This window comes from Dreissena polymorpha, chromosome 10 (assembly GCF_020536995.1).
Source record: "Dreissena polymorpha isolate Duluth1 chromosome 10, UMN_Dpol_1.0, whole genome shotgun sequence".
NCBI classification, from domain to species: Eukaryota; Metazoa; Mollusca; class Bivalvia; order Myida; family Dreissenidae; genus Dreissena; species Dreissena polymorpha.
This window is the reverse complement of record NC_068364.1, coordinates 41834091-41860267: the sequence shown is the minus strand read 5'-3', so window position 1 is coordinate 41860267 and position 26177 is coordinate 41834091. Positions and strand designations below refer to the sequence as shown.

The 26177-nt window shown below is 38.3% G+C and overlaps 2 protein-coding genes across 3 annotated transcripts in view; both read left to right on the top strand.

The window, feature by feature from the left end:
• The window catches only part of LOC127847813 (dynein axonemal heavy chain 2-like), a 49877-nt gene extending 42440 nt beyond the window's left edge, over positions 1–7437 (top strand). Inside the window, exons 17-24 of one of the 2 annotated variants that reach the window (XM_052379993.1) lie at positions 312–503; positions 1338–1522; positions 2410–2632; positions 3159–3275; positions 4200–4349; positions 5029–5280; positions 6423–6573; positions 7111–7437. In XM_052379993.1, coding sequence (XP_052235953.1) covers positions 312–503; positions 1338–1522; positions 2410–2632; positions 3159–3275; positions 4200–4349; positions 5029–5280; positions 6423–6573; positions 7111–7265 — 1425 coding nt within the window. In that variant the 3' untranslated portion in view covers positions 7266–7437. The remainder of the gene's footprint in view (positions 1–311; positions 504–1337; positions 1523–2409; positions 2633–3158; positions 3276–4199; positions 4350–5028; positions 5281–6422; positions 6574–7110) is intronic. The other variant, XM_052379994.1, reaches the window with a different exon arrangement.
• A 5006-nt stretch (positions 7438–12443) lies between these two features.
• On the top strand, positions 12444–21136 carry LOC127849073 (dynein axonemal heavy chain 2-like). The gene is made up of 9 exons (XM_052381796.1): positions 12444–12474; positions 12999–13099; positions 14633–14680; positions 15167–15265; positions 15891–16007; positions 16923–17072; positions 17749–18000; positions 19143–19293; positions 19831–21136. The coding sequence occupies exons 1-9, from the start codon at positions 12444–12446 to the stop codon at positions 19983–19985; spliced, it is 1104 nt and encodes a 367-aa protein (XP_052237756.1). The 3' UTR covers positions 19986–21136.
• Positions 21137–26177: the final 5041 nt, after the last annotated feature.

The following is a 26177-nucleotide window of genomic DNA, read 5'->3' as shown; positions in this document are numbered from 1 at the left end:
AAAATGGGGCTTAATGCATGTGCACAGGCTTATCAGGTAGGACACTTTCTTCATAAAATCAAATTTTGCTTAGAAAAGGCTTCCTTTAAACGGAAGATACTTTATTCATAAAATGGTTTATTTGCTAAGAACAGACTTCCTTTAAACATAAGATACAATAAAAGCAGAATGCACAAGCTAATCTTTTATACTGCATTGGGAAATTTGCATTTTTTACCCAATCGGGAGAGTGCCGTTTTCTGGTACTTTATACAGAAGGAAAACAAATTGCTGATCAAACCATAGTTTTACCTTATTCACATCACTTGCAGGGCTTGAAGGCCAACCTCAAGCGTCTCTACAACCTGATCACAGAGCAGCAGTTCAGCCGATGCCACAAGCAGGACAAGTACAAGAAGCTGCTCTTCGCGCTCTGTTACTTCCACTCCGTGCTGCTTGAGAGGAAGAAGTTCCTCATGCTGGGCTGGAACATAGCCTACGAGTTCAACGATTCAGATTTTGAGGTCAGTGAAGTTTCTTTTGACGATGTTTGGTTTGGAAATGTGATTACGATGTTTGTGAATTGAGTTATGAAGTAGGCCAAGAGAGAAAGTTGTTGGTATGTTAGGATGAAGGAACAATACAGTGGAAGATTTGGCAATCCTTGATAAAAAAATTCATTTGTCAAAATCAACGCAAAGTATTAACACGTGCTAAAGAAATAAGCCTTAATAGCAAATTCACACCTACAAAAAAGGGAAACCTGAACCATGGTTAAGTTAACTGACAACTTAAGTTTTGAACCAGTGGGTCAAGAAATCAAGCTGAAGATACATTACTATCATTATGCTTACAGGTAACAGAGAACCTGCTGAGTATCAACCTAGATGATTAAAATGAAATATGGGCTCCATAAAGCAAAATTATATGAGGCTTATATGGGAAAATATTAAAACTTGTTTTAAATGCATGTGCATATAATGTTGTCCCAGATTAGCCTGTGCATTCTACACTGGCTAATCAGGTATGACAGTTTTCGCCTGACCTGTATTTTTGCTACGAAGATGCTTCCTTAAAAGAAAAATACCACAAAAATAGAAACTGTCATCCCTGGTGAGCCTGCGCTGAGACAGCACTGGCTAATCTCAGACAACATTTTACACACATGCATTAACCCAGTTTTTCTAAGGCAAGGCTCAAATACTTTCATTCGTATGAACATTTATCCCAGAAACAACTTAGCTTTTACTCCAGAGTTCTAGCATAATTAAACATAAAAAATACCAAGTACAAACTGGCCTTGGTCATGTGAGCTTAAAAACTAGGTCATTAGGTCAATACAAGCGTTATTTCTACAGGTATCAGAGAACCTGCTGAGTATCTACCTGGACGACTATGACGAGAGCCCGTGGGATGCACTCAAGTATCTGATAGCGGGAATCAACTACGGAGGTCACGTGACTGACGAGTGGGACAGAAGGCTCCTCATGACCTACATAGCAGACTTTTTCAACGACAACTCCATCAACACTCCTTTCTTCCAGTAGGTGTTTGCAGTACTTTAGCGTGGCCTAAATGGAAGGGCGCCCTGCCCTTACTAAGCTCCGCCCTGCCCTTTTATTCCAAAAAAAATTATTATTTTTTATGGGAGACATGTTATAATTAATTAATCTCGTATAACACTGATATTTATTTATTACTCATTGTAGACATTTTATTTTCATGGATTAATAATAATGAAAATAATTTATTCTAACAATTATTTTTAATATAAAAATGAATATCCAATAGGCATTCCGGATACGACTGCGCGCTCGAAAGTGCTTTTCGACATAATACTGCGCGCTTAAAAGTGCCCTTTTGACAAAATAGCCCCCCCCCCTGCCCTTTTTAAATCCTAGCTGGAAAACTGTTTGTGTAAGCTGGTAGTTAGTAAATGCAACATGTTTATCAGAGGCTTGAAATCATGTATGAAAGCATTTCATGCCTATGTAGTCATTCAAAGTATAAAGTAACAAAATCAGTAAAATAAAAAAGGAAAACACAACTTTTAAGGTGCATATTTTCAACCATTTGATATGATATGACAAACATTTGTTTAATTTTTACCTTTTTGACTAGGCTTTTCTTGTGTAAAAGATGACCAGGTTTTGTAAACCCTTAATGGGTTGCATTTGGCTAACCCCTTAAGGTTTGGGTTTTGCAAACCCCTAGTAAGTTGCATTTTGGGTTGGGTTTGCCAAACTCTTAGTGTTTGGGTGTGCTAAACTCCTATTGGGTTGGTTTTGCCATACATTGTTTAAAGAAGCTTTAGTTGAATAAGCACTGGATAAAAAACTAAGCGTTACATCAATTATATATATCAGAAAAGTTATCCCTTTCATTCATCGATTTATTTCATTTTATTTATTTTATTATATTTTTCTTCAGGCTGTCAACACTTGTGACATACTACATTCCTAAAGACGGCCCCCTCTCGTCCTACAAGGAATATGTGAGCATGTTGCCAAACATTGACCACCCTGAGGCCTTTGGGCAGCATCCTAACGCAGATATCCAATCTCAGATCCAGGAAACACGACTCATGTTCGACACGCTTCTCTCCCTTCAACCTCAGATCTCATCCGTTGCTGGCGAGTCCAGGGAAGATAAGGTACATATTGTGGAAATTTACATGATTTGTCGTCAGTATTGTATTTTTTAAACTGCGAAAATTAATGTTATTAGTGTTATTTATTTTTTAATATATCTAATTAAACTGGTCAAAGGTAGTTTAACTGGCCATCTATGTTTATTGTCAATGGTTTTCTAAGTGCCTATTTTGTGTCAACATTTGCTATAAACATGCACAATTTTGTCTCTGGTATGAAATGCATATGAGCTTTGCTCTGGAGAAACAGGGCTTATTGCATGTGCGTAAAGTGTCATCCCAGATTAGCCTGTGCAGTTTGCACAGGCTAATCAGGGACAAAACTTTCTGCCCCAACTGGATTTTCTCTAAAGAAGAGCCTACCTTTAAATGAAAAGTACAATAAAAGCAGAAAGTTTCGTCCCTGACGTCACAGGCTAACGTGCATTAAGCCCAGTTTTCCCAGAGACCTGCTCATGTGTACAAATAAGGTTATATTTAACTCCACTTGTCAGAACCCATACTCACATGAATGCCTATTTTCATACAGGTGCTGGAACTGTCTGCAAACATCTACAAACAGATTCCGGAGAACATCGACTATGACAACACAGTTAAGATTCTCTCCATTGATCCATCACCGATCAACGTCGTACTTCTACAGGAGGTAGTTAGAAATTTATATATAAGTCTAAAATTAAAAAAATTGACAAACAAAGTCTTTTGAATTGTAATATTTTGATAACTGGAACATAAATTTAATCTTTAAGTAAATTTTGCTTTTGTCAATCCATGCAAGAACCTCGGAACTTAAACATTTCTGACAATATTTTTTGAGGTCTGATATCATTTCCGAGTGTCAGAAAAAAGAAATGTGGTTGAAAACAATAAAGAAACTTCAAATCTGTAAAAACTATTGACTGGTATATGTTTACTTTACTTCAATAGATGGTTTCACAATAAAAAAAATAGAAAGGTTTATTATCAACCAGTCAAGTGAACTTGCTATCTGTGCTGCTGACATTACAATCTCATAGTGCTATTCTCAAAACCAAAACAAGCAACATTATCTCGCAATAGTTATTGATCTTAAAATGCAAGCTCATAAAAAGCAGTCATGCCTTGTGAAATCAGGTCAAAATGCATGTCTGTAGAGTGTCATCCCACATTAACAAGTGCATTCTTCACCAGGGTGGTTTTGCTAACAGTGGATTTGTCTTTAGAAGAGACTTTCTTAGAACAGTAGATAGCATAAACATGCGAAGTGTCATCTTAGATTAGGCTGCGCAGACTATGCCATTCTCTTTCAAAATGCACAAATAAATACAGGAAAACAACTAAGACAATATAAGTAGACAGTACCATAGAACTTCAAATTTAAACACATCAATTATATACATTCTAGAATCACATCAAATTTGATGTTTGTTTCAGATCCAGCAGTATATTGTGCACTCAAACATTCATCACTACAACATACAACACTTTCATTTTCTCAAGTCATAACATTTTAAAAATTATCGCCCCATACTTGTGCTAGTGCTACAAAATTTTTCACTACAAAGCTCGTCATATTTCCCCAACATTTCAGATCCAGCGCTACAACGCGCTACTTGTGGAGATACGCAAATCCCTGAAGGACCTTGACATGGGTATCCAGGGCTTGGTTGTCATGACGGTGGAACTCGAGAGCATCTTCATCTGTATCTACGACGGCCGTGTGCCACCCTCATGGCTCAAGGTGAGTGAAGCTGTGATTGTGTCATGACTTTATCTTTGAACTGCAGCCATTCTGGGCCATGTTACTGAATCAAATTCCTTATTGGCGTAAATTTGTAAATTATAATAAAATTACATGATAGAGGATTGCTTCTATTTCCTAGTGTTATATACCTGACTTAAGAAAAATATCTCGCATTGTGAATATTAAGTCTACGGGTTATATCCTTGGCTCGAGCCTGGGAGAACCATCGAAACCAAATTAACTGAATTCCCATTTCTAACTATTCCTTTTCCAATAATTGCAGGCACTTCTTGTTGGTATAGTCCGCATTTCTCACTATGCAGATAACCTATTTCACTATTCTGGTTGCCAGGCATTGTTAATTAATATATAGTCCCCATTTCTAATTGATGCGTTTCCCCAGTTGAGGCGTTTGTAAATGCTGAATGGCCCAATTGTCTCCCTATACCGGTTCCACATTTCTTACTGCATTGCTTTCCTATTGTCGCACTATACCGGTTACCCATTTCTCACTTTATTTGTTTCCAATAGTCTAACTATACCGGTTCCCCATTTCTCGCTATATTGATTTCCCATTGTCTAACTATACCGGTTCCCCATTTCTCACCATATTGGTTTCCCATTGTCCAACTATACCGCTTCCCCACTTTTCACTATACCGCTTCCCCCATTTCAGGCCTACCCATCCCTAAAGCCCCTGGCAGCCTGGACCCGAGACCTCGTGCAGCGTCTAGACCAGCTTGAGAAGTGGGCGACCACAGCCCACCCGCCGAATATCTTCTGGATGTCAGGGTTCACGTTCCCGACAGGTTTCCTGACTGCAGTCCTACAGTTGTCTGCCCGTCTCAACAACGTCTCTATCGATAGCCTCTCTTGGGAGTTCAGCGTGATGACGGTGGATGATACGAATATCACTGGACCCCCGAAGGTGAGATACTGGGGCCCGTGTCATGAAAGATCTCAATACGTGTTTCAGTTTAACCCTTTCCCACTTAGATACGTATTTTCAGGTATTTGTAGTCCCTTAGAAAGTTATATTTAATTTAAGACCTTTCTTTCTAGATTCAAGTTTTTAAGAATTCATCTCCAAACCTTAGATACTGATGAGCAGCAAACAGCATAAAACCTGAACAGACTGAGAGTTACTCGCAGGTTGTTCTGGTTTTATGCTGTTTGCAAATAGCAATCTTCACTTTGCTTCTAAGTGGGAAAGGTTTAGGAGCAGAAGGACCATATAAATGTTTTTCCCTTAAACATAATGTATCATCTAGAACGGTGAAATGTTTAGGACAAATTTGGAGTCTATATTATAGCTCTCCATTATCCTAGATTTGATTATATCCTTATATTTGTGTGAAAATCTATTTTAAAAAATCCATTTTCCTGTCTGCATGAGGTAATTAATAATTTATGCATGGCAGCTTTTCAGATTATGGGCAGTAAGTTGTGTTTTTCTTGATATTTGGGCATTTTCAACACTTTCATAAGTGATGTCCAGGGTAATTTGGTTTATCATAGTGTTGTGCAATTATTTGTAGCAGCCGATGACAACTGCACTCCTTGAATCCAATGTACGGGGAGAGTGGCCGTATAAATGATTGAGTGACTAATTCCCAAATTATATGGAAATAAAAACCATCAATCCTCTGATTTATTATCTTGGCCTTATCAACTTAGCTTACCAATCTCACATAGGGGAAATAAGTAACATGAAATGGTAAAATCATTGTTTTCTGGTTAATAAATTTTGGCACATATTCATTATGTTTTTCTTGCAACATCATTTTCTTTTTGAATTTAATACTCAATGGTTAGTATATTTAAAAAGTATTTATGTAAGCTTGATGGCATTGAAACCCGAAAGCTTATTGAAAAGCTCTTGAGTTCATTTCCTGGGTAGAACCAGTACTTGGTGTCTTTGGATGATAAAAAAAATGTTCCCACGGTGGGGATCAAACCCGTTGCCTCCCTGTTTGCTAGAGGGACACCATACCCACTTTGCAACTCTGGTAACCCAATGGTTAGGACAAACACACACAAACACCAACAAACTTCTTTTTGTTTCTACAGGATGGTGTATACATCAAGGGGTTGTTCCTGCAAGGCGCTGGGTGGGACAAGAAGAATCAGTGTCTGATAGAGGCTACACCCATGCAGCTTGTCTGTCAGATCCCCACGATACACTTCAAGCCAGTCGAGAACAAGAAGAAGGTCACCAAAGGTGGGTATCCTGCCTTGTCATTTTTTATTATGATTTAGTTCTCAGTTTTGTATCCAGTAGGGATAATAGTAAATTGACACAGAACAAGTTTCACTCTTTCTTGATATATTTCGCCTTAATCGACTTTTTCAATGCTTTTAGTAACTATATATAGAAACCTATGAGAACAACTTTTGTACTCTGCAGGCTACAAATCGGTAAATTAAAATTAATGCGCTAAAAACCTGTGAGAACAACTTTTGTACTCTGCAGGCTACAAATCAGTAAATCAAAATTAATGCCCTAGGCTTGTTAAGCGATAAATTGATGGAAAAAAAAATCTGATATAAACACAAAATAGTGAAAACATGAAAAAAACAAAACTTTCCAGCACTTCTTGAGGGTTTTTGGTTAAAGTCACGATACTTCAATAGGAGGATTGATACTGTGAAAAAATAGGGCTACTAGCAGGCATAAAATCATAAATCTTTTAGCGATAAAAGGTGTGTTAAAAAATAATTGATACTAATCCTATTTTCCTGACACCTCTAATTCCAGGAATCTACACATGCCCATGCTACTATTTCCCCAACCGCACAGGAAGTATGGGTAGACCCTCATTCATTGTTGCCACGGAATTGAAGAGCGGAGATAAGTCCCCTGACCATTGGGCAAAGAGGGGAACCGCTCTGCTGATGAGTCTTGACTACTAGAACCTGCAGACTTTTATTTTCACATGTGGTCTTTTGATTCCACCTGTGGACTTTTACTTCACCCAAGGACTTTTGATCCACCTGTGGACTTTTACTTCACCTGTGGACTTTTTTTCGTTTGCTGACAAAGAATTAGCCATTGAATTGTAATTAACAAAGTTTACTCGCAGACCTTGAATCAATCTGTGGATTGTGAATATGTGTGCTGATTTTTAATCAAATTGTTATTATATGTGTGAGCTCTCAGCTCTGTGTGTGTACTTGAAGCTGTGAAAATATTACATTTCTGAAAGGAATTAAAATGGGGTATAATAATTTAATTGCAGACTTTGAATTCAGTTATGGAGTTTTTGGATCATTGTTGAAACTGTGAACTATGAAACTTATACCTTTGTGCCATCTAATACCATGCAGACTTTTTGAAGTGGCATTCTGTATATAACATGCACATTTTCAATGACAGTATCCGGGAGAAGGTTTACAAATGTAACATGAACATCTGAATAATATATTAATTAAACATTGGACAATGATTTAACTTTTATAATTTGAAGATGTGCATTTCGGCTGTGTGCATCACATAATGGAGTAATGTGTAGAAATCAACTTTAAATTTGGACTAAAATTATGAATGAAATAGTTGTGGATTATGTTTTGATGTTTTATTGAAAATAGTTGACCATAGTTTGTTATTGATTTGTGTTGCTTTATATGCTGGTTTGTAAATTGGTTTTTGATGTTGGTGTTGATTGAACTACGATTCATCAAGTTGTCTGTCTGTTTTTGTGAACATAATTGGACCTTTAAAGTCATTGATCAACAGCGCATTCTAAGGGAAATGTTAGCATTGCATACAATTTTAAGTCTTTTTCTTCTTTTATTTTGCAAAGATTTTATTCAGTGTTATTCGGTGCATTTATTGAGCATGTTGCTTGAAGTTTTATTAACAAGTTTGCCAGCATCTGATAAATTATATGTTGATCTTGTACAATACTGTCTAAAGTTTCCGTACAATAAGATGATATAACTTGACACAAACTAAGAGTAAATGTTTCCGTCCAACATAATATTCTATTTATTTACGTGCCAGATGTATTTATTAGTATGAAATTATACATATTGTTTTGTTTAAGAAATAAAGAACATCAATATAATTGTTTTGTGTATTTTTTTATGTGTCATAAGGGTCAGTCCCATTTTAGTCAGTTATTTACCCAATTATTAAACTTTTAAATTTGTATTGATGACTATAATTTACAAGTTTCCTTAAATATGTCTAAAATGAATAGAAGCCATAAAGGCCCAGGGAAAGTCTATGTTTTTTAAACCCTCTCCAGGAAAGTTTTCCACTCAGAGGCAAAGTAAAAATGGCGATGTGCAAACAGCATAAAAACTCGCAGTCTGTTCAGGTTTTATGCTGTTTGCTGCTCATCGGTATCTAAGGGTTTGAAATGAAGCTTTTAAAAGTTTAATGAAGGAATAAAGGTCTTGAATAAAATTTAACTTTCAAAATGTGTCAAAATACGCTTCAAGTGGTAAAGGGTTAAATAAATACATTCATAAAGCCATAATTTGATGCACAATAACTATTTGACATCAGTAATGTTGCTAATATTTATGATTACATTAATTAATAATTATATACTTGGACATATTACAGATCAGCACTGATATCCATTAAGAAAGAATAGGACATGTTACTGATGTGGGCTGCATTCATAAAGTAATAACTAGTCATATGTCAGATCTGGGTGCTCAAAAGAGCTTCGATAAGCCTCTGGCTTTTGATGCCAAAATAAAAAGATTTATACTCAATCCTGGTACATTTTAAGCTTGACTTTTCGAAGAAAAATGAGAGATGTCCTACTCGCCCCAGCGTCGCCGTTGGCATCGGCGTTGGTTAAAGTTTTTTATAAACTCAAGTAAGCCTTATACTGGTTGACAACGTGTTATAGCGACTGACAGCGCCTTATACTGGTTGACAACGTGTTATAGCGACTGACAGCGCCTTATACTGGTTGACAACGTGTTATAGCGACTGACAGCTCCTTATACTGGTTGACAACGTGTTATAGCGACTGACAACGCCTTATACTGGTTGACAACGTGTTATAGCTACTGACAGCGCCTTATACTGGTTGACAACGTGTTATAGCGACTGATAACGCCTTATACTGGTTGACAACGTGTTATAGCGACTGACAGCGCCTTATACTGGTTGACAACGTGTTATAGCGACTGACAGCGCCTTATACTGGTTGACAACGTGTTATAGCGACTGACAGCGCCTTACACTGGTTGACAACGTGTTATAGCGACTGACAGCGCCTTATACTGGTTGACAACGTGTTATAGCGACTGACAACGCCTTATACTGGTTGACAACGTGTTATAGCGACTGACAACGCCTTATACTGGTTGACAACGTGTTATAGCGACTGACAGCGCCTTATACTGGTTGACAACGTGTTATAGCGACTGACAGCGCCTTATACTGGTTGACAACGTGTTATAGCGACTGACAACGCCTTATACTGGTTGACAACGTGTTATAGCGACTGACAACGCCTTATACTGGTTGACAACGTGTTATAGCGACTGACAGCGCCTTATACTGGTTGACAACGTGTTATAGCGACTGACAGCGCCTTATACTGGTTGACAACGTGTTATAGCGACTGAAAGCGCCTTATACTGGTTGACAACGTGTTATAGCGACTGACAGCGCCTTATACTGGTTTACAACGTGTTATAGCGACTGACAACGCCTTATACTGGTTTACAACGTGTTATAGCGACTGACAGCGCCTTATACTGGTTGACAACGTGTTATAGCGACTAAGCCTTATACGGTTGACAACGTGTTAAAGCGACTGACAACGCCTTATACTGGTTGACAACGTGTTAAAGCGACTGACAACGCCCTTATACTGGTTGACAACGTGTTAAGCGACTGACAGCGCCTTATACTGGTTGACAACGTGTTATAGCGACTGACAGCGCCTTATACTGGTTGACAACGTGTTATAGCGAATAACAACGCCTTATACTGGTTGACAACGTTTTATAGCGACTGACAGCGCCTTATACTGGTTGACAACGTGTTATAGCGACTGACAGCGCCTTATAATGGTTGAAAACGTGTTATAGCGACTGACAACGCCTTATACTGGTTGAAAACGTGTTATAGCGACTGACAGCGCCTTATACTGGTTGACAACGTGTTATAGCGACTGACAGCGCCTTATGCTGGTTGACAACGTGTTATAGCGACTGAAAACGCCTTATACTGGTTGACAACGTGTTATAGCGACTGACAGCGCCTTATACTGGTTGACAACGTGTTATAGCGACTGACAACGCCTTATACTGGTTGACAACGTGTTATAGCGACTGACAGCGCCTTATACTGGTTGACAACGTGTTATAGCGACTGACAGCGCCTTATACTGGTTGACAACGTGTTATAGCGACTGACAGCGCCTTATACTGGTTGACAACGTGTTATAGCGACTGACAGCGCCGAATAATGACTGACAACATTTTATAGCTACTGACAATGTCTAATAACGGCTGACCTCTTATTATAGCGACTGACAATGCCTTATAATGACTGACCACGTTTTATAGCGACTGACAACGCATAATAATGGCTGACATCGTGTCACAGCAATTGACAACGCTTAATAATGGCTGAACACGTATTAAAGCGACTGACAACGCCTAATAATGACTGACCACGTATTATCGCGATTGACAACGCCTAAAATTGGCTGACAACGTGTCAAAGCGACTGACGATAACGATTGACAACGTGTAAGAGCGACTGAAAACGCCTTATAATGGCTGACAACGATGAATGGCAACGCTTCATAACGACTGTCAACGCTAATAATTGCATTTTAAAATTTATGTAAGGCCCAGGAGCGTGTCCCAGCATTCATTCGTAATTCACTGTTTACAGTGACGAAACTTGGAACGAATTTTGAAGTATCATCTAAAGTTATTACTGAAAGATCTTGTGCGGTGTGGGCAAAACCCGTTTTGGGGCAAAAACTCGCTTGTCCGCTATGGCGACCACCTACAAAGCTAACATACGTACGTATACGTACGTACGCCGGAAGCTGGGATTGGACCCGCCTTGGTGGTGAGCGCGTATAGTAACCACTGAGCTAACTAATAATGGCTTATAATGACTGATAAAGGAGCATTTTGGTATCTACAGACATCTATTTTACCATACCTGGCGCTTAAATTTCGGCAATTGCCACAAGGAACACTGATTTTTAATTGATTAAGTTTATTTTACGAAATAGTGTACGAAATTTTCGTTGATTTTGAGTAGTAATGTTACTTTAAAAGGTTGCTGCATTCTTATCGAACGGCACCATTTAACATCAATAATTCTTTAACGGTTCAATATATCGGAAAAGTAGCACCGGAATCGGGTTCCGGTAGACACAATCACATCGATTTGACTATCTGATTGTTTTATTTCACTGGATTTTAATGTATACTGCATTTTGAGCTTCTGTTAAAAGTGTGCTGCATTTTTATCGAATTTTACCATTTAAACTCAATAATTCTTTTTCGGATCAAGATATCGGAAAATTAACAACGGATTCGGATTCAGCGAGTCAAATTCATAGAGATTTCACTATCTTATTGTTTGATTTCGATGGAGCAAACGAGAGAGCGAGCGAGCGTATTTCAATTGTGCACGTAAGTGGGACGGTCTATGAAAAGGGTGCTTAATGCAAAATATGTTTTGATTATAACTTTTTTCTTTTTTCTTTTTTTTTCATTTTTGTTTTCAAACTTTTAAACAACACTATAAACTGTTTATGTTTTACTAAAAAAAACAAAGAAAAAAAGTATTATATGATACATATGTATTATTTTGAATGGATAACGTTTGAACGGCTTTAGATATTTTAAAAATTCCAACGAATTCGTGATCAGCGTGGTCATAGGCATATAGATTTAAACATCTGTTTGTTTAATTCTAAAGTATTTTTTTTTAACTTTCAAACAAGGTTATGGTTCAAATGTTACGGACATAACATTCCGCATATATCGCTTCAATATCATGTTCTTAATTCTATCAAACAGTTTTGCATTATAAAAAAAACGTAAACACTGTAGTAAAGATACTAAATTACTCGCGTTATGCCAAAAATGAGTCTGGGATTGAACCCGGATCGCCTTGGTGAGAAGCGTGTATACCAACCACTGCGCTGAAAGGACATGCACATGCCTTTTTGTCCCATAGCGCATAGCGAGGCTCATTTTGTCTTTCAAATGAATTGTGCTGATGCAGTACTTACTGAACAGGATAAGCATTTCGTGACAGCTGAGATATAGATATAATAGGGTCGCATGAAAGGAAAACATGGCTTAATGCATGAGCGGTTTGCACAGAATAATATGGGACGACGCTTTACGCACATGCATAAAGCCCGGTTTTCCCCATTATGCGACTCATATCTAATGCAGGTGTTTCGAGTTTTAAATAACTCGAAAAGCGAAATAGGTTCGCCGAACGGTGTGAATCTTGGCCTAATTTTCTACAGTGCGGCCGTTAGTTATGGACGAAGTTATCAGTGTGAACTTTGAAACATTGAAACATTGTTTGATGCTAAAATCGTTGATAATACACTGACCGATACACTGGACGAACATTTTCGGTAGAAAACCTACTTTGGGTCCAACTGCAAAAAAGTGACCGGCCAGGCAGCCTCAAACTGTATGCGGAGCTCAGCCTTAATAGTGACCAGTCAGACAGCCTCAATCTGTATGCGGAGCTCAGCCTTCGGCTTCGGTCAATATACAATGTGAGGCTGCTTGGCTGGTCGAGATTATAGTTCCCGATTCCCTAAAGGGCTCTCATAATTGAACGGCCAACGTGTACGGCATTTTTCCTGTCATGTCTTTACATCAGAGTGTGCAGGGCTAGTACTTGTATCAGGTAAAAGATGAATGTCTTATTCCGAACGTTGTAAATGGGTCGTGCAACTTTGAAGAAAATTGCCATAATGCTAGAGCCCTCGTGGTTTCGGCAGTGACATTTCGACAAAAACACAAACACAATACTGCTATAAACGCGCCCCAAACGTTATCTTTCAACGAAGCCCCCAATGACAGCACAAATGTTGCAGAACTAGCATACAGTAAAAAAAGACTCAAAACGAAAGGGACGATCGCGAAATGGCTTTTCGTACAAGAGAAAGAGACCTCTTGATAAATAGGCACTACTTTTCACAATCACCACGTGCTGAAGGAGATATATGTACATGTATGTATATATGTCTGTGTGTTTTACCAAAATTTACATACTAAACGCACCATACGCGCATGCCCAGACACTAAGGCGTACGCTGCATGCCAATGGTGCAACTAGTACTCGCATTTTACTGCATATTGCATTTAACATACATTTATGCATTTTATGCACATTATGTCTCCTTTAGTTACCAATAATTAAATAGGCAACACTAACTCATGTTGGAACTACTTTCCATAATTGCTTGTTTTGTTTGGTACCCGGCAGAGGTCCGAATGAAATTGAAATTAGAAATGAAAGTGAAAGTGGAACTTTGAGCAAAGGATTTTCACCTAGAAAAGCAGCCAATGGCAGCAACTGATTGCAACAAGAGCCTGTTGGCGTTTGCACGAAAATTGCGCACTTTCATCATTTGTGGAAAAAGATGTGATGTTTGAAGAAATTAAAGACGTGATACGGATAATCGACATTCATTTGTGCCGGTAAACGCCTTTCTACCATCTTCTTCAATTGCTGGCATACTATAGTTTATCGCTGAAGGTCACCAATTATTGCCAACTATTGTAACTCAAACGGATGCACTAATACACGTGCTAGTTCTTCTTCAATGCTTTCATTAGACATTAGTTTACAGCTGGGTCAGTAGCTGCCGAGGCCGAAGGCCGAAGACGGTTATTCGCGAAGCGAATATTCTGTGTCACCAGGTGGCCATTTTAGAGGGACCGTAGGTCCCGAGAGTTTAAGATTCTCTAATCCGCACTATCAAAGGCAAACCAGATCAATGGATTCAATCATTCCAGATCCGGGCCTGTGTCAAGCATGAATTTAGTAATCCGTATCTGGAAAACCTTTGGCATAGTTTTCACCCCTTAGCCAATAGGCACCAGCACAAACTCTTCTATTGAGAAGGAGTGCTGTATCAGAAGAAGAAAGGGTTTCCCGGTTGAAGTTTCAGTTTATTTGCACAATCAGCAAATACATGCTGTATGTAGGTCACACATACTAAGCAAACATAAAAAATACGACCATAGTGTTCGAAAAATCATTAGCACAAACTCCCCTCATAGTATTCGCTATTTTGAAGGTGGGAACCAGGCTCTGCGAGGTGGGAACCAGACTGGACGAGTTTCTTGTGGGTAGTAAATTCTACTTTTCGCTACGGCGCGTTTTTCCCGCGCATACAACAACAACAAGCATGGCGCCCATCAGGAATATTTACGATTACACAATAAATTTTTCACAAATTAGCAGTCAGACTAGCGTTGTATCAATGTATAACGCACACCAACTTGTAAAATTAACATTTCGGGGCATACTTCTGCAAGGAATACTTGGTACGCTAACACAAAAATGTGAAAATTAAAAAATCTGAGCCCAGGAAATGAGGATTTTCCAACGGTAAAAAACTTATAAATTTCATCAATTACATCGATTTACAAAAGACCCATTCGTTTAATTTTTTGCAATCATCGTTCCGACATGATTCATGTCGGAAGCTTTAAACAATCACTTGTTACTACATTCACAGAATAATCATGCCTACAAGGATTATGTGAGCATAAAATATAAACATTATTGACTAATTGAGGCCTTAGAAAAATGCATAACAAACTTACAGTATCCAATCTCAGATCCAGAAACACGACTCATGTTCGACACGCTTCTCTCCCTTCAACCTCAGATCTCATCTGTTGCTGGCGAGTCCAGGGAAGATAAGGTACATATTGTGGAAAATTTACATGATTTGTCGTCAGTATTGTATTTTTTTAAACTGCGAAATTAATTGCTGACAAAAATAAATGGTTTCACAGCAGTTTTGCTGAAGGAATAAGGAAAATATGTACATTATGTGTATAGTTGTTACATCATAAGTGTTATTTATTTTGAATAAATTTAATTAAACTGGTCAAAGGTAGTTTAACTGGCCATCTATGTTTTTTGTCAATGGTTTTCAAGTGCCTGTTTGTGTCAACATTTGCTATAAACATGCACAATTTGTCTCTTGTATGAAATACATATAAGCTTTGCTCTGGGGAAACATGGCTTATTGCATGTGCATAAAGTGTCATCCCAGATTAGCCTGTGCAGTTTGCACAGGCTAATCAGGGACAAAACTTTCTGCCCTCAACTGTTTTTTTTTCTAAAGAAGAGCCTACCTTTAAATGAAAATACAATAAAAGCAGAAAGTTTTGTCCCTGACGTCACAGGCTAATCTGGGACGACACTTTGTGCACGTGCATTAAGCCCAGTTTTCCCAGAGACCTGCTCATGTGTACAAATAAGGTTATGTTTAACTCCAATTGTCAGAACCCATATTCACATGAATGCCTATTTTCATACAGGTACTGGAACTGTCTGCACACATCTACAAACAGATTCCGGAGAACATCGACTATGACAACACAGTTAAGATTCTCTCCATTGATCCATCACCGATCAATGTCGTACTTCTACAGGAGGTAGTAGAAATTTATATATAAGTCTAAAATAAACAAAAAAGACAAACAAAGTCTTTTGAATTGTAATATTTTGATAACTGGTACATAAATTTAATTTTTAGGTAAATTTTGCTTTTGTCAATCCATGCAAGAACCTCGGAACTTGGACATTTCTGACAATATTTTTTGAGGTCTGATATCATTTCTGAGTGTCAGAAAAAAGAAATGTGGTTTGAAACAATAAAGAAACTTCAAATCTGTAAAAACTATTGACTGTATATGTTTACTTTACTTCAATAGATGGTTTCACAATAAAAAAATAGAAAGGTTTATTATCAACCAGTCAAGTGAACTTGCTATCTGTGCTGGTGACATTACAATCTTATTGTGCTATTCTCAGAACCAAAACAAGCAACATTATCTCGCAATAGTTATTGATCATAAAATGCAAGCTCATAAAAAGCAGTCATGTCTTGTGAAATCAGGTCAAAATGCATGTCTGTAGAGTGTCATCCCACATTAACAAGTGCATTCTTCACCAGGGTGGTTTTGCTAACAGTGGATTTGTCTTTAGAAGAGACTTTCTTAGAACAGTAGATAGCATAAACATGCGAAGTGTCATCTTAGATTAGGCTGCGCAGACTATGCCATTCTCTTTCAAAATGCACAAATAAATACAGGAAAACAACTAAGACAATATAAGTAGACAGTGCCATAAAACTTCAAATTTAAACACATCAATTATATACATTCTAGAATCACATCAAATTTGATGTTTGTTTCAGATCCAGCAGTATATTGTGCACTCAAACATTTATCACTACAACATACAACACTTTCATTTTCTCAAGTCATAACATTTTAAAAATTATCGCCCCATACTTGTGCTACAAAATTTTTCACTACAAAGCTCGTCATATTTCCCCAACATTTCAGATCCAGCGCTACAACGCGCTACTTGTGGAGATACGCAAGTCCCTGAAGGACCTTGACATGGGTATCCAGGGCTTGGTTGTCATGACGGTGGAACTCGAGAGCATCTTCATCTGTATCTACGACGGCCGTGTGCCACCCTCATGGCTCAAGGTGAGTGAAGCTGTGATTGTGTCATGACTTTATCTTTGAACCACAGTCATTCTGGGCCATGTTACTGAATCAAATTCCTTATTGGCGTAAATTTGTAAATTATAATAAAATTACGTGATAGAGGATTGCTTCTATTTCCAAGTGTTATATACCTGACTTAAGAAAAATATCTCGCATTGTGAATATTAAGTCTACGGGTTATATCCTTGGCTCTAGGCTGGGAGAACCATCGAAACCAAATTAACTGAATTCCCATTTCTAACTATTCCTTTTCCAATTATTGCAGGCACTTCTTGTTGGTATAGTTCGCATTGCTCACTATGCAGATAACCTATTTCACTATTCTGGTTGCTAGGCATTGTTAATTTATATAGTCCCCATTTCTAACTGATGCGTTTCTCCAGTTGGGGTGTTTGTAAATGCTGAATTGCCCAATTGTCTAACTATACTGGTTCCACATTTTCTCACTATATTGCTTTCCAATTGTCGCACTATACCGGTTACCCATTTCTCACTATTTGTTTCCAATTGTCTAACTATACCGGTTCCCCATTTATCACTATATTGATTTCCAATTGTCTAACTATACCTGTTCCCCATTTCTCACTATATTGGTTTCCCATTGTCCAACTATACCGCTTCCCCACTTTTCACTATACCGGTTCCCCTATTTCAGGCCTACCCATCCCTAAAGCCCCTGGCAGCCTGGACCCGAGACCTTGTGCAGCGTCTAGACCAGCTTGAGAAGTGGGCGACCACAGCCCACCCGCCGAATATCTTCTGGATGTCAGGGTTCACGTTCCCGACAGGTTTCCTGACTGCAGTCCTACAGTTGTCTGCCCGTCTCAACAATGTCTCTATCGATAGCCTCTCTTGGGAGTTCAGCGTGATGACGGTGGATGATACGAATATCACTGGACCCCCGAAGGTGAGATACTGGGGCCCGTGTCATGAAAGATCTCAATACGTGTTTCAGTTTAACCCTTTCCCACTTAGATACGTATTTTCAGGTATTTGTAGTCCCTTAGAAAGTTATATTTAATTTAAGACCTTTCTTTCTAGATTCAAGTTTTTAAGGATTCATCTCCAAACCTTAGATACTGATGAGCAGCAAACAGCATAAAACCTGAACAGACTGAGAGTTACTCGCAGGTTGTTCTGGTTTTATGCTGTTTGCAAATAGCAATCTTCACTTTGCTTCTAAGTGGGAAAGGTTTAGGAGCAGAAGGACCATATAAGTGTTGTTCCATTAAACATAATGTATCATCTAGAATGGTGAAATGTTTAGGACAAATTTGGAGTCTATATTATAGCTCTCCATTATCCTATATTTGATTATATCCTTATATTTGTGTGAAAATCTATTTTAAAAAATCCATTTTCCTGTCTGCATGAGGTAATTAATAATTTATGCATGGCAGCTTTTCAGATTATGGGCAGTAAGTTGTGTTTTTCTTGATATTTGGGCATTTTCAACACTTTCATAAGTGATGTCCAGGGTAATTTGGTTTATCACAGTGTTGTGCAATTATTTGTAGCAGCCGATGACAACTGCACTCCTTGAATCCAATGTACGGGGAGAGTGGCCGTATAAATGATTGCGTGACTAATTCCCAAATTATATGGAAATAAAAACCATCAATCCTCTGATTTATTATCTTGGTCTTATCAACTTAGCTTACAAATCTCACATAGGGGAAATAAGTAACATGAAATGGTAAAATCATTGTTTTCTGGTTAATAAATTTTGGCACATATTCATTATGTTTTTCTTGTAACATCATTTTCTTTTTGAATTTAATACTCAATGGTTAGTATATTTAAAAAGTATTTATGTAAGCTTGATGGCATTGAAACCCGAAAGCTTATTGAAAAGCTCTTGAGTTCATTTCCTGGGTAGAACCAGTACTTGGTGTCTTTGGATGATAAAAAAAATGTTCCCACGGTGGGGATCAAACCCGTTGCCTCCCTGTTTGCTAGAGGGACACCATACCCACTTTGCAACTCTGGTAACCCAATGGTTAGGACAAACACACACAAACACCAACAAACTTCTTTTTGTTTCTACAGGATGGTGTATACATCAAGGGGTTGTTCCTGCAAGGCGCTGGGTGGGACAAGAAGAATCAGTGTCTGATAGAGGCTACACCCATGCAGCTTGTCTGTCAGATCCCCACGATACACTTCAAGCCAGTCGAGAACAAGAAGAAGGTCACCAAAGGTGGGTATCCTGCCTTGTCATTTTTTATTATGATTTAGTTCTCAGTTTTGTATCCAGTAGGGATAATTGTAAATTGACACAGAACAAGTTTCACTCTTTCTTGATATATTTCGCCTTAATCGACTTTTTCAATGCTTTTAGTAACTATATATAGAAACCTATGAGAACAACTTTTGTACTCTGCAGGCTACAAATCAGTAAATTAAAATAAATGCGCTAAAAACCTGTGAGAACAACTTTTGTACTCTGCAGGCTACAAATCAGTAAATCAAAATTAATGCCCTAGGCTTGTTAAGCGATAAATTGATGGAAAAAAAAATCTGATACAAACACAAAATAGTGAAAACATGAAAAAAACAAAACTTTCCAGCACTTCTTGAGGGTTTTTGGTTAAAGTCACGATACTTCAATAGGAGGACTGATACTGTGAAAAAATAGGGCTACTAGCAGGCATAAAATCATAAATCTTTTAGCGATAAAAGGTGTGTTAAAAAATAATTGATACTAATCCTATTTTCCTGACACCTCTAATTCCAGGAATCTACACATGCCCATGCTACTATTTCCCCAACCGCACGGGAAGTATGGGTAGACCCTCGTTCATTGTTGCCACGGAATTGAAGAGCGGAGATAAGTCCCCTGACCATTGGGCAAAGAGGGGAACCGCTCTGCTGATGAGTCTTGACTACTAGAACCTGCAGACTTTTATTTTCACCTGTGGTCTTTTGATTCCACCTGTGGACTTTTACTTCACCCAAGGACTTTTGATCCACCTGTGGAATTTTACTTCAACGGTGGAATTTTGTTTGTTTGCTGACAAAGAATTAGCCATTGAATTGTAATTAACAAAGTTTACTCACAGACCTTGAATCAATCTGTGGATTGTGAATATGTGTGCTGATTTTTAATCAAACTGTTATTATATTTGTGAGCTCTCAGCTCTGTGTGTGTACTTGAAGCTGTGAAAATATTACATTTCTGAAAGGAATTAAAATGGGGTATAATAATTAAACTGCAGACTTTGAATTCCGTTATGGAGTTTTTGGATCATTGTTGAAACTGTGAAACTATGAAACTTATACCTTTGTGCAATTTTATACCATGCAGACTTTTTGAAGTGGCATTCTGTATATAACATGCACATTTTCAATGACAGTATCCGGGAGAAGGTTTACAAATGTAACATGAACATCTGAATAATATTTTAATTAAACATTGGACAATGATTTAACTTTTATAATTTGAAGATGTGCATTTCGGCTCTGTGCATCACATAATGGAGTAATGTGTAGAAATCAACTTTAAATTTGGACTAAAATTACGAATGAAATAGTTGTGGATTATGTTTTGATGTTTTATTGAAAATAGTTGACCATAGTTTGTTATTGATTTGTGTTGCTTTATATTCTGGTTTGTAAATTGGTTTTTGATGTTGGTGTTGATTGAACTACGATTCATCAAGTTGTCTGTCTGTTTTTGTGAACATAATTGGACCTTTAAAGTCATCAACAGCGCATTATAAGGGAAATGTTAGCATTGCATACAATTTTAAGTCTTTTTCTTCTTTTATTTTGCAAAGATTTTATTCAGTATTATTCGGTGCATTTATTGAGCATGTTGCTTGAAGTTTTATTAACAAGTTTGCCAGCATCTGATAAATTATATGTTGATCTTGTACAATACTGTCTAAAGTTTCCGTACAATAAGATGATATAACTTGACACAAACTAAGAGTAAATGTTTCCGTCCAACATAATATTCTATTTATTTACGTGCCAGATGTATTTATAAGTATGAAATTATACATATTGTTTTGTTTAAGAAATAAATAACATCAATATAATTGTTTTGTGTATTTTTTTATGTGTCATAAGGGTCAGTCCCATTTTAGTCAGTTATTTACCCAATTATTAAACTTTTAAATTTGTATTGATGACTATAATTTACAAGTTTCCTTAAATATGTCTAAAATGAATAGAAGCCATAAAGGCCCAGGGAAAGTCTATGTTTTTTAAACCCTCTCCAGGAAAGTTTTCCACTCAGAGGCAAAGTAAAAATGGCGATGTGCAAACAGCATAAAAACTCGCAGTCTGTTCAGGTTTTATGCTGTTTGCTGCTCATCGGTATCTAAGGGTTTGAAATGAAGCTTTTAAAAGTTTAATGAAGGAATAAAGGTCTTGAATAAAATTTAACTTTCAAAATGTGTCAAAATACGCTTCAAGTGGTAAAGGGTTAAATAAAAACATTCATAAAGCCATAATTTGATGCACAATAAATATTTGACATCAGTAATGTTGCTAATATTAATGATTACATTAATTAATAATTATATACTTGGACATATTACAGATCAGCACTGATATCCATCAAGAAAGAACAGGACATGTTACTGATGTGGGCTGCATTCATAAAGTAATAACTAGTCATATGTCAGATCTGGGTACTCAAAAGAGCTTTGATAAGCCTCTGGCTTTCGATGCCAAAATAAAAAGATTTATACTCAATCCTGGTACATTTTTAGCTTGACTTTTCGAAGAAAAATGAGAGATGTACTACTCGCCCCAGCGTCGCCGTTGGCATCGCCGTTGGTTAAAGTTTTTTATAAACTCAAGTAAGCCTTATACTGGTTGACAACGTGTTTTAGCGACTGACAGCGCCTTATACTGGTTGACAACGTGTTATAGCGACTGACAGCGCCTTATACTGGTTGACAACGTGTTATAGCGACTGACAGCGCCTTATACTGGTTGACAACGTGTTATAGCGACTGACAGCGCCTTATGCTGGTTGACAACGTGTTATAGCGACTGAAAACGCCTTATACTGGTTGACAACGTGTTATAGCGACTGACAGCGCCTTATACTGGTTGACAACGTGTTATAGCGACTGACAGCGCCTTATGCTGGTTGACAACGTGTTATAGCGACTGACAGCGCCTTATACTGGTTGACAACGTGTTATAGCGACTGACAACGCCTTAAACTGGTTGACAACGTGTTATAGCGACTGACAGCGCCTTATACTGGTTGACAACGTGTTATAGCGACTGACAGCGCCTTATACTGGTTGACAACGTGTTATAGCGACTGACAGCGCCTTATACTGGTTAACAACGTGTTATAGCGAATAACAACGCCTTATACTGGTTGACAACGTGTTATAGCGACTGACAGCGCCTTATACTGGTTGACAACGTGTTATAGCGACTGACAGCGCCTTATACTGGTTGACAACGTGTTATAGCGACTGACAACGCCTTATACTGGTTGACAACGTGTTATAGCGACTGACAGCGCCTTATACTGGTTGACAACGTGTTATAGCGACTGACAGCGACTTTTGCTGGTTGACAACGTGTTATAGCGACTGAAAACGCCTTATACTGGTTGACAACGTGTTATAGCGACTGACAGCGCCTTATACTGGTTGACAACGTGTTATAGCGACTGACAACGCCTTATACTAGTTGACAACGTGTTATAGCGACTGACAGCGCCTTATACTGGTTGACAACGTGTTATAGCGACTGACAACGCCTTATACTGGTTGACAACGTGTTATAGCGACTGACAGCGCCTTATACTGGTTGACAACGTGTTATAGCGACTGACAGCGCCTTATGCTGGTTGACAACGTGTTATAGCGACTGAAAACGCCTTATACTGGTTGACAACGTGATATAACGACTGACAGCGCCTTATACTGGTTGACAACGTGTTAAAGCGACTTACAACGCCTTATACTGGTTGACAACGTGTTAAAGCGACTGACAACGCCTTATACTGGTTAACAACGTGTTATAGCGAATAACAACGCCTTATACTGGTTGACAACGTGTTATAGCGACTGACAGCGCCTTATACTGGTTGACAACGTGTTATAGCGACTGACAGCGCCTTATACTGGTTGACAACGTGTTATAGCGACTGACAACGCCTTATACTGGTTGACAACGTGTTATAGCGACTGACAGCGCCTTATACTGGTTGACAACGTGTTATAGCGACTGACAGCGCCTTATGCTGGTTGACAACGTGTTATAGCGACTGAAAACGCCTTATACTGGTTGACAACGTGTTATAGCGACTGACAGCGCCTTATACTGGTTGACAACGTGTTATAGCGACTGACAGCGCCTTATGCTGGTTGACAACGTGTTATAGCGACTGAAAACGCCTTATACTGGTTGACAACGTGTTATAGCGACTGACAGCGCCTTATACTGGTTGACAACGTGTTATAGCGACTGACAACGCCTTATACTGGTTGACAACGTGTTATAGCGACTGACAGCGCCTTATACTGGTTGACAACGTGTTATAGCGACTGACAGCGCCTTATACTGGTTGACAACGTGTTATAGCGACTGACAGCGCCTTATACTGGTTAACAACGTGTTATAGCGAATAACAACGCCTTATACTGGTTGACAACGTGTTATAGCGACTGACAGCGCCTTATACTGGTTGACAACGTGTTATAGCGACTGACAGCGCCTTATACTGGTTGACAACGTGTTATAGCGACTGACAACGCCTTATACTGGTTGACAACGTGTTATAGCGACTGACAGTGCCTTATACTGGTTGACAACGTATTATAGCGACTGACAGCGCCTTATGCTGGTTGACAACGTGTTATAGCGACTGAAAACGCCTTATACTGGTTGACAACGTGTTATAGCGACTGACAGCGCCTTATACTGGTTGACAACGTGTTATAGCGACTGACAACGCCTTATACTAGTTGACAACGTGTTATAGCGACTGACAGCGCCTTATACTGGTTGACAACGTGTTATAGCGACTGACAGCGCCTTATACTGGTTGACAACGTGTTATAGCGACTGACAGCGCCTTATACTGGTTGACAACGTGTTATAGCGACTGACAGCGCCGAATAATGACTGACAACATTTTATAGCTACTGACAATGTCTAATAACGGCTGACCTCTTATTATAGCGACTGACAATGCCTTATAATGACTGACCACGTTTTATAGCAACTGACAACGCATAATAATGGCTGACATCGTGTCACAGCAATTGACAACGCTTAATAATGGCTGAACACGTATTAAAGCGACTGACAACGCCTAATAATGACTGACCACGTATTATAGCGATTGACAACGCCTAAAATTGGCTGACAACGTGTCAAAGCGACTGACGATAACGATTGACAACGTGTAAGAGCGACTGAAAACGCCTTATAATGGCTGACAACGATGAATGGCAACGCTTCATAACGACTGTCAACGCTAATAATTGCATTTTAAAATGTATGTAAGGCCCAGGAGCGTGTCCCAGCATTCATTCGTAATTCACTGTTTACAGTGACGAAACTTGGAACGAATTTTGAAGTATCATCTGAAAGTAATTACTGAAAGATCTTGTGCGGTGTGGGCAAAACCCGTTTTGGGGCAAAAACTCGCTTGTCCGCTATGGCGACCACCTACAAAGCTAACATACGTACGTATACGTACGTATACGTACGTACGCCGGAAGCTGGGGTTGGACCCGCCTTGGTGGTGAGCGCGTATAGTAACCACTGAGCTAACTAATAATGGCTTATAATGACTGATAAAGGAGCATTTTGGTATCTACAGACATCTATTTTACCATACCTGGCGCTGAAATTTCGGCAATTGCCACACGGAACACTGATTTTTAATTGATTAAGTTTATTTTACGAAATAGTGTACGAAATGTTCGTTGATTTTGAGTAGTAATGTTACTTTAAAAGGTTGCTGCATTCTTATCGAACGGCACCATTTAACATCAATAATTCTTTAACGGTTCAATATATCGGAAAAGTAGCACCGGAATCGGGTTCAGGTAGACAAAATCACATCGATTGGACTATCTGATTGTTTTATTTCACTGGATTTTAAGGTATACTGCATTTTGAGCTTCTGTTAAAAGTGTGCTGCATTTTTATCGAATTTTACCATTTAAACTCAATTATTCTTTTTCGGATCAAGATATCGGAAAATTAACAACGGATTCGGATTCAGCGAGTCAAATTCATAGAGATTTCACTATCTTATTGTTTGATTTCGATGGAGCGAACGAGAGAGCGAGCGAGCGTATTTCAATTGTGCACGTAAATGGGACGGTCTATGAAAAGGATGCATAATGCAAAATATGTTTTGATTATAACTTTTTTCTTTTTTCTTTTTTTTCATTTTTGTTTTCAAACTTGTAAACAACACTATAAACTGTTCATGTTTTATTAAAAAAGAAAAAAAAAGTATTATATGATACATATGTATTTTTTTTAATGGATAACGTTTGAACGGCTTTAGATATTTTAAAAATTCCAACGAATTCGTGATCAGCGTGGTCATAGGCATATAGATTTAAACATATGTTTGTTTAATTTTAAAGTAATTTTTTTTTAACTTTCAAACAAGGTTATGGTTCAAATGTTACGGACATAACATTCCGCGTATATCGCTTCAATATCATGTTCTTAATTCTATCAAACAGTTTTGCATTATAAAAAAACGTAAACACTATAGTAAAGAAACTAAATTACTCGCGTTATGCCAAAAATGAGTCTGGGATTGAACCCGGATCGCCTTGGTGAGAAGCGTGTATACCAACCACTGCGCTGAAAGGACATGCACATGCCTTTTTTTCCCATAGCGAGGCTCATTTTGTCTTTCAAATGAATTGTGCTGATGCAGTACTTACTGAACAGGATAAGCATTTCGTGACAGCTGAGAAAAAGATATAATAGGGTCGCATGAAAGGAAAACATGGCTTAATGCATGAGCGGTTTCCACAGAATAATCTGTGACGACGCTTTACGCACATGCATAAAGCCCGGTTTTCCCCATTATGCGACTCATATCTAATGCAGGTGTTTCGAGTTTTA

What these genes read in the sequence shown, in the direction of transcription:
- LOC127849073 (XM_052381796.1), top strand. Translation starts at nt 12,444, where the DNA reads ATGAGTCTGGGATTGAACCCGGATCGCCTTG. An exon ending in CCAGACTGGACGAGTTTCTT is followed by an intron (nt 14,681 to 15,166) that starts GTGGGTAGTAAA and finishes ACAAACTTACAG; the next exon opens with TATCCAATCTCAGATCCAGA. An exon ending in GCGAGTCCAGGGAAGATAAG is followed by an intron (nt 15,266 to 15,890) that starts GTACATATTGTG and finishes ATTTTCATACAG; the next exon opens with GTACTGGAACTGTCTGCACA.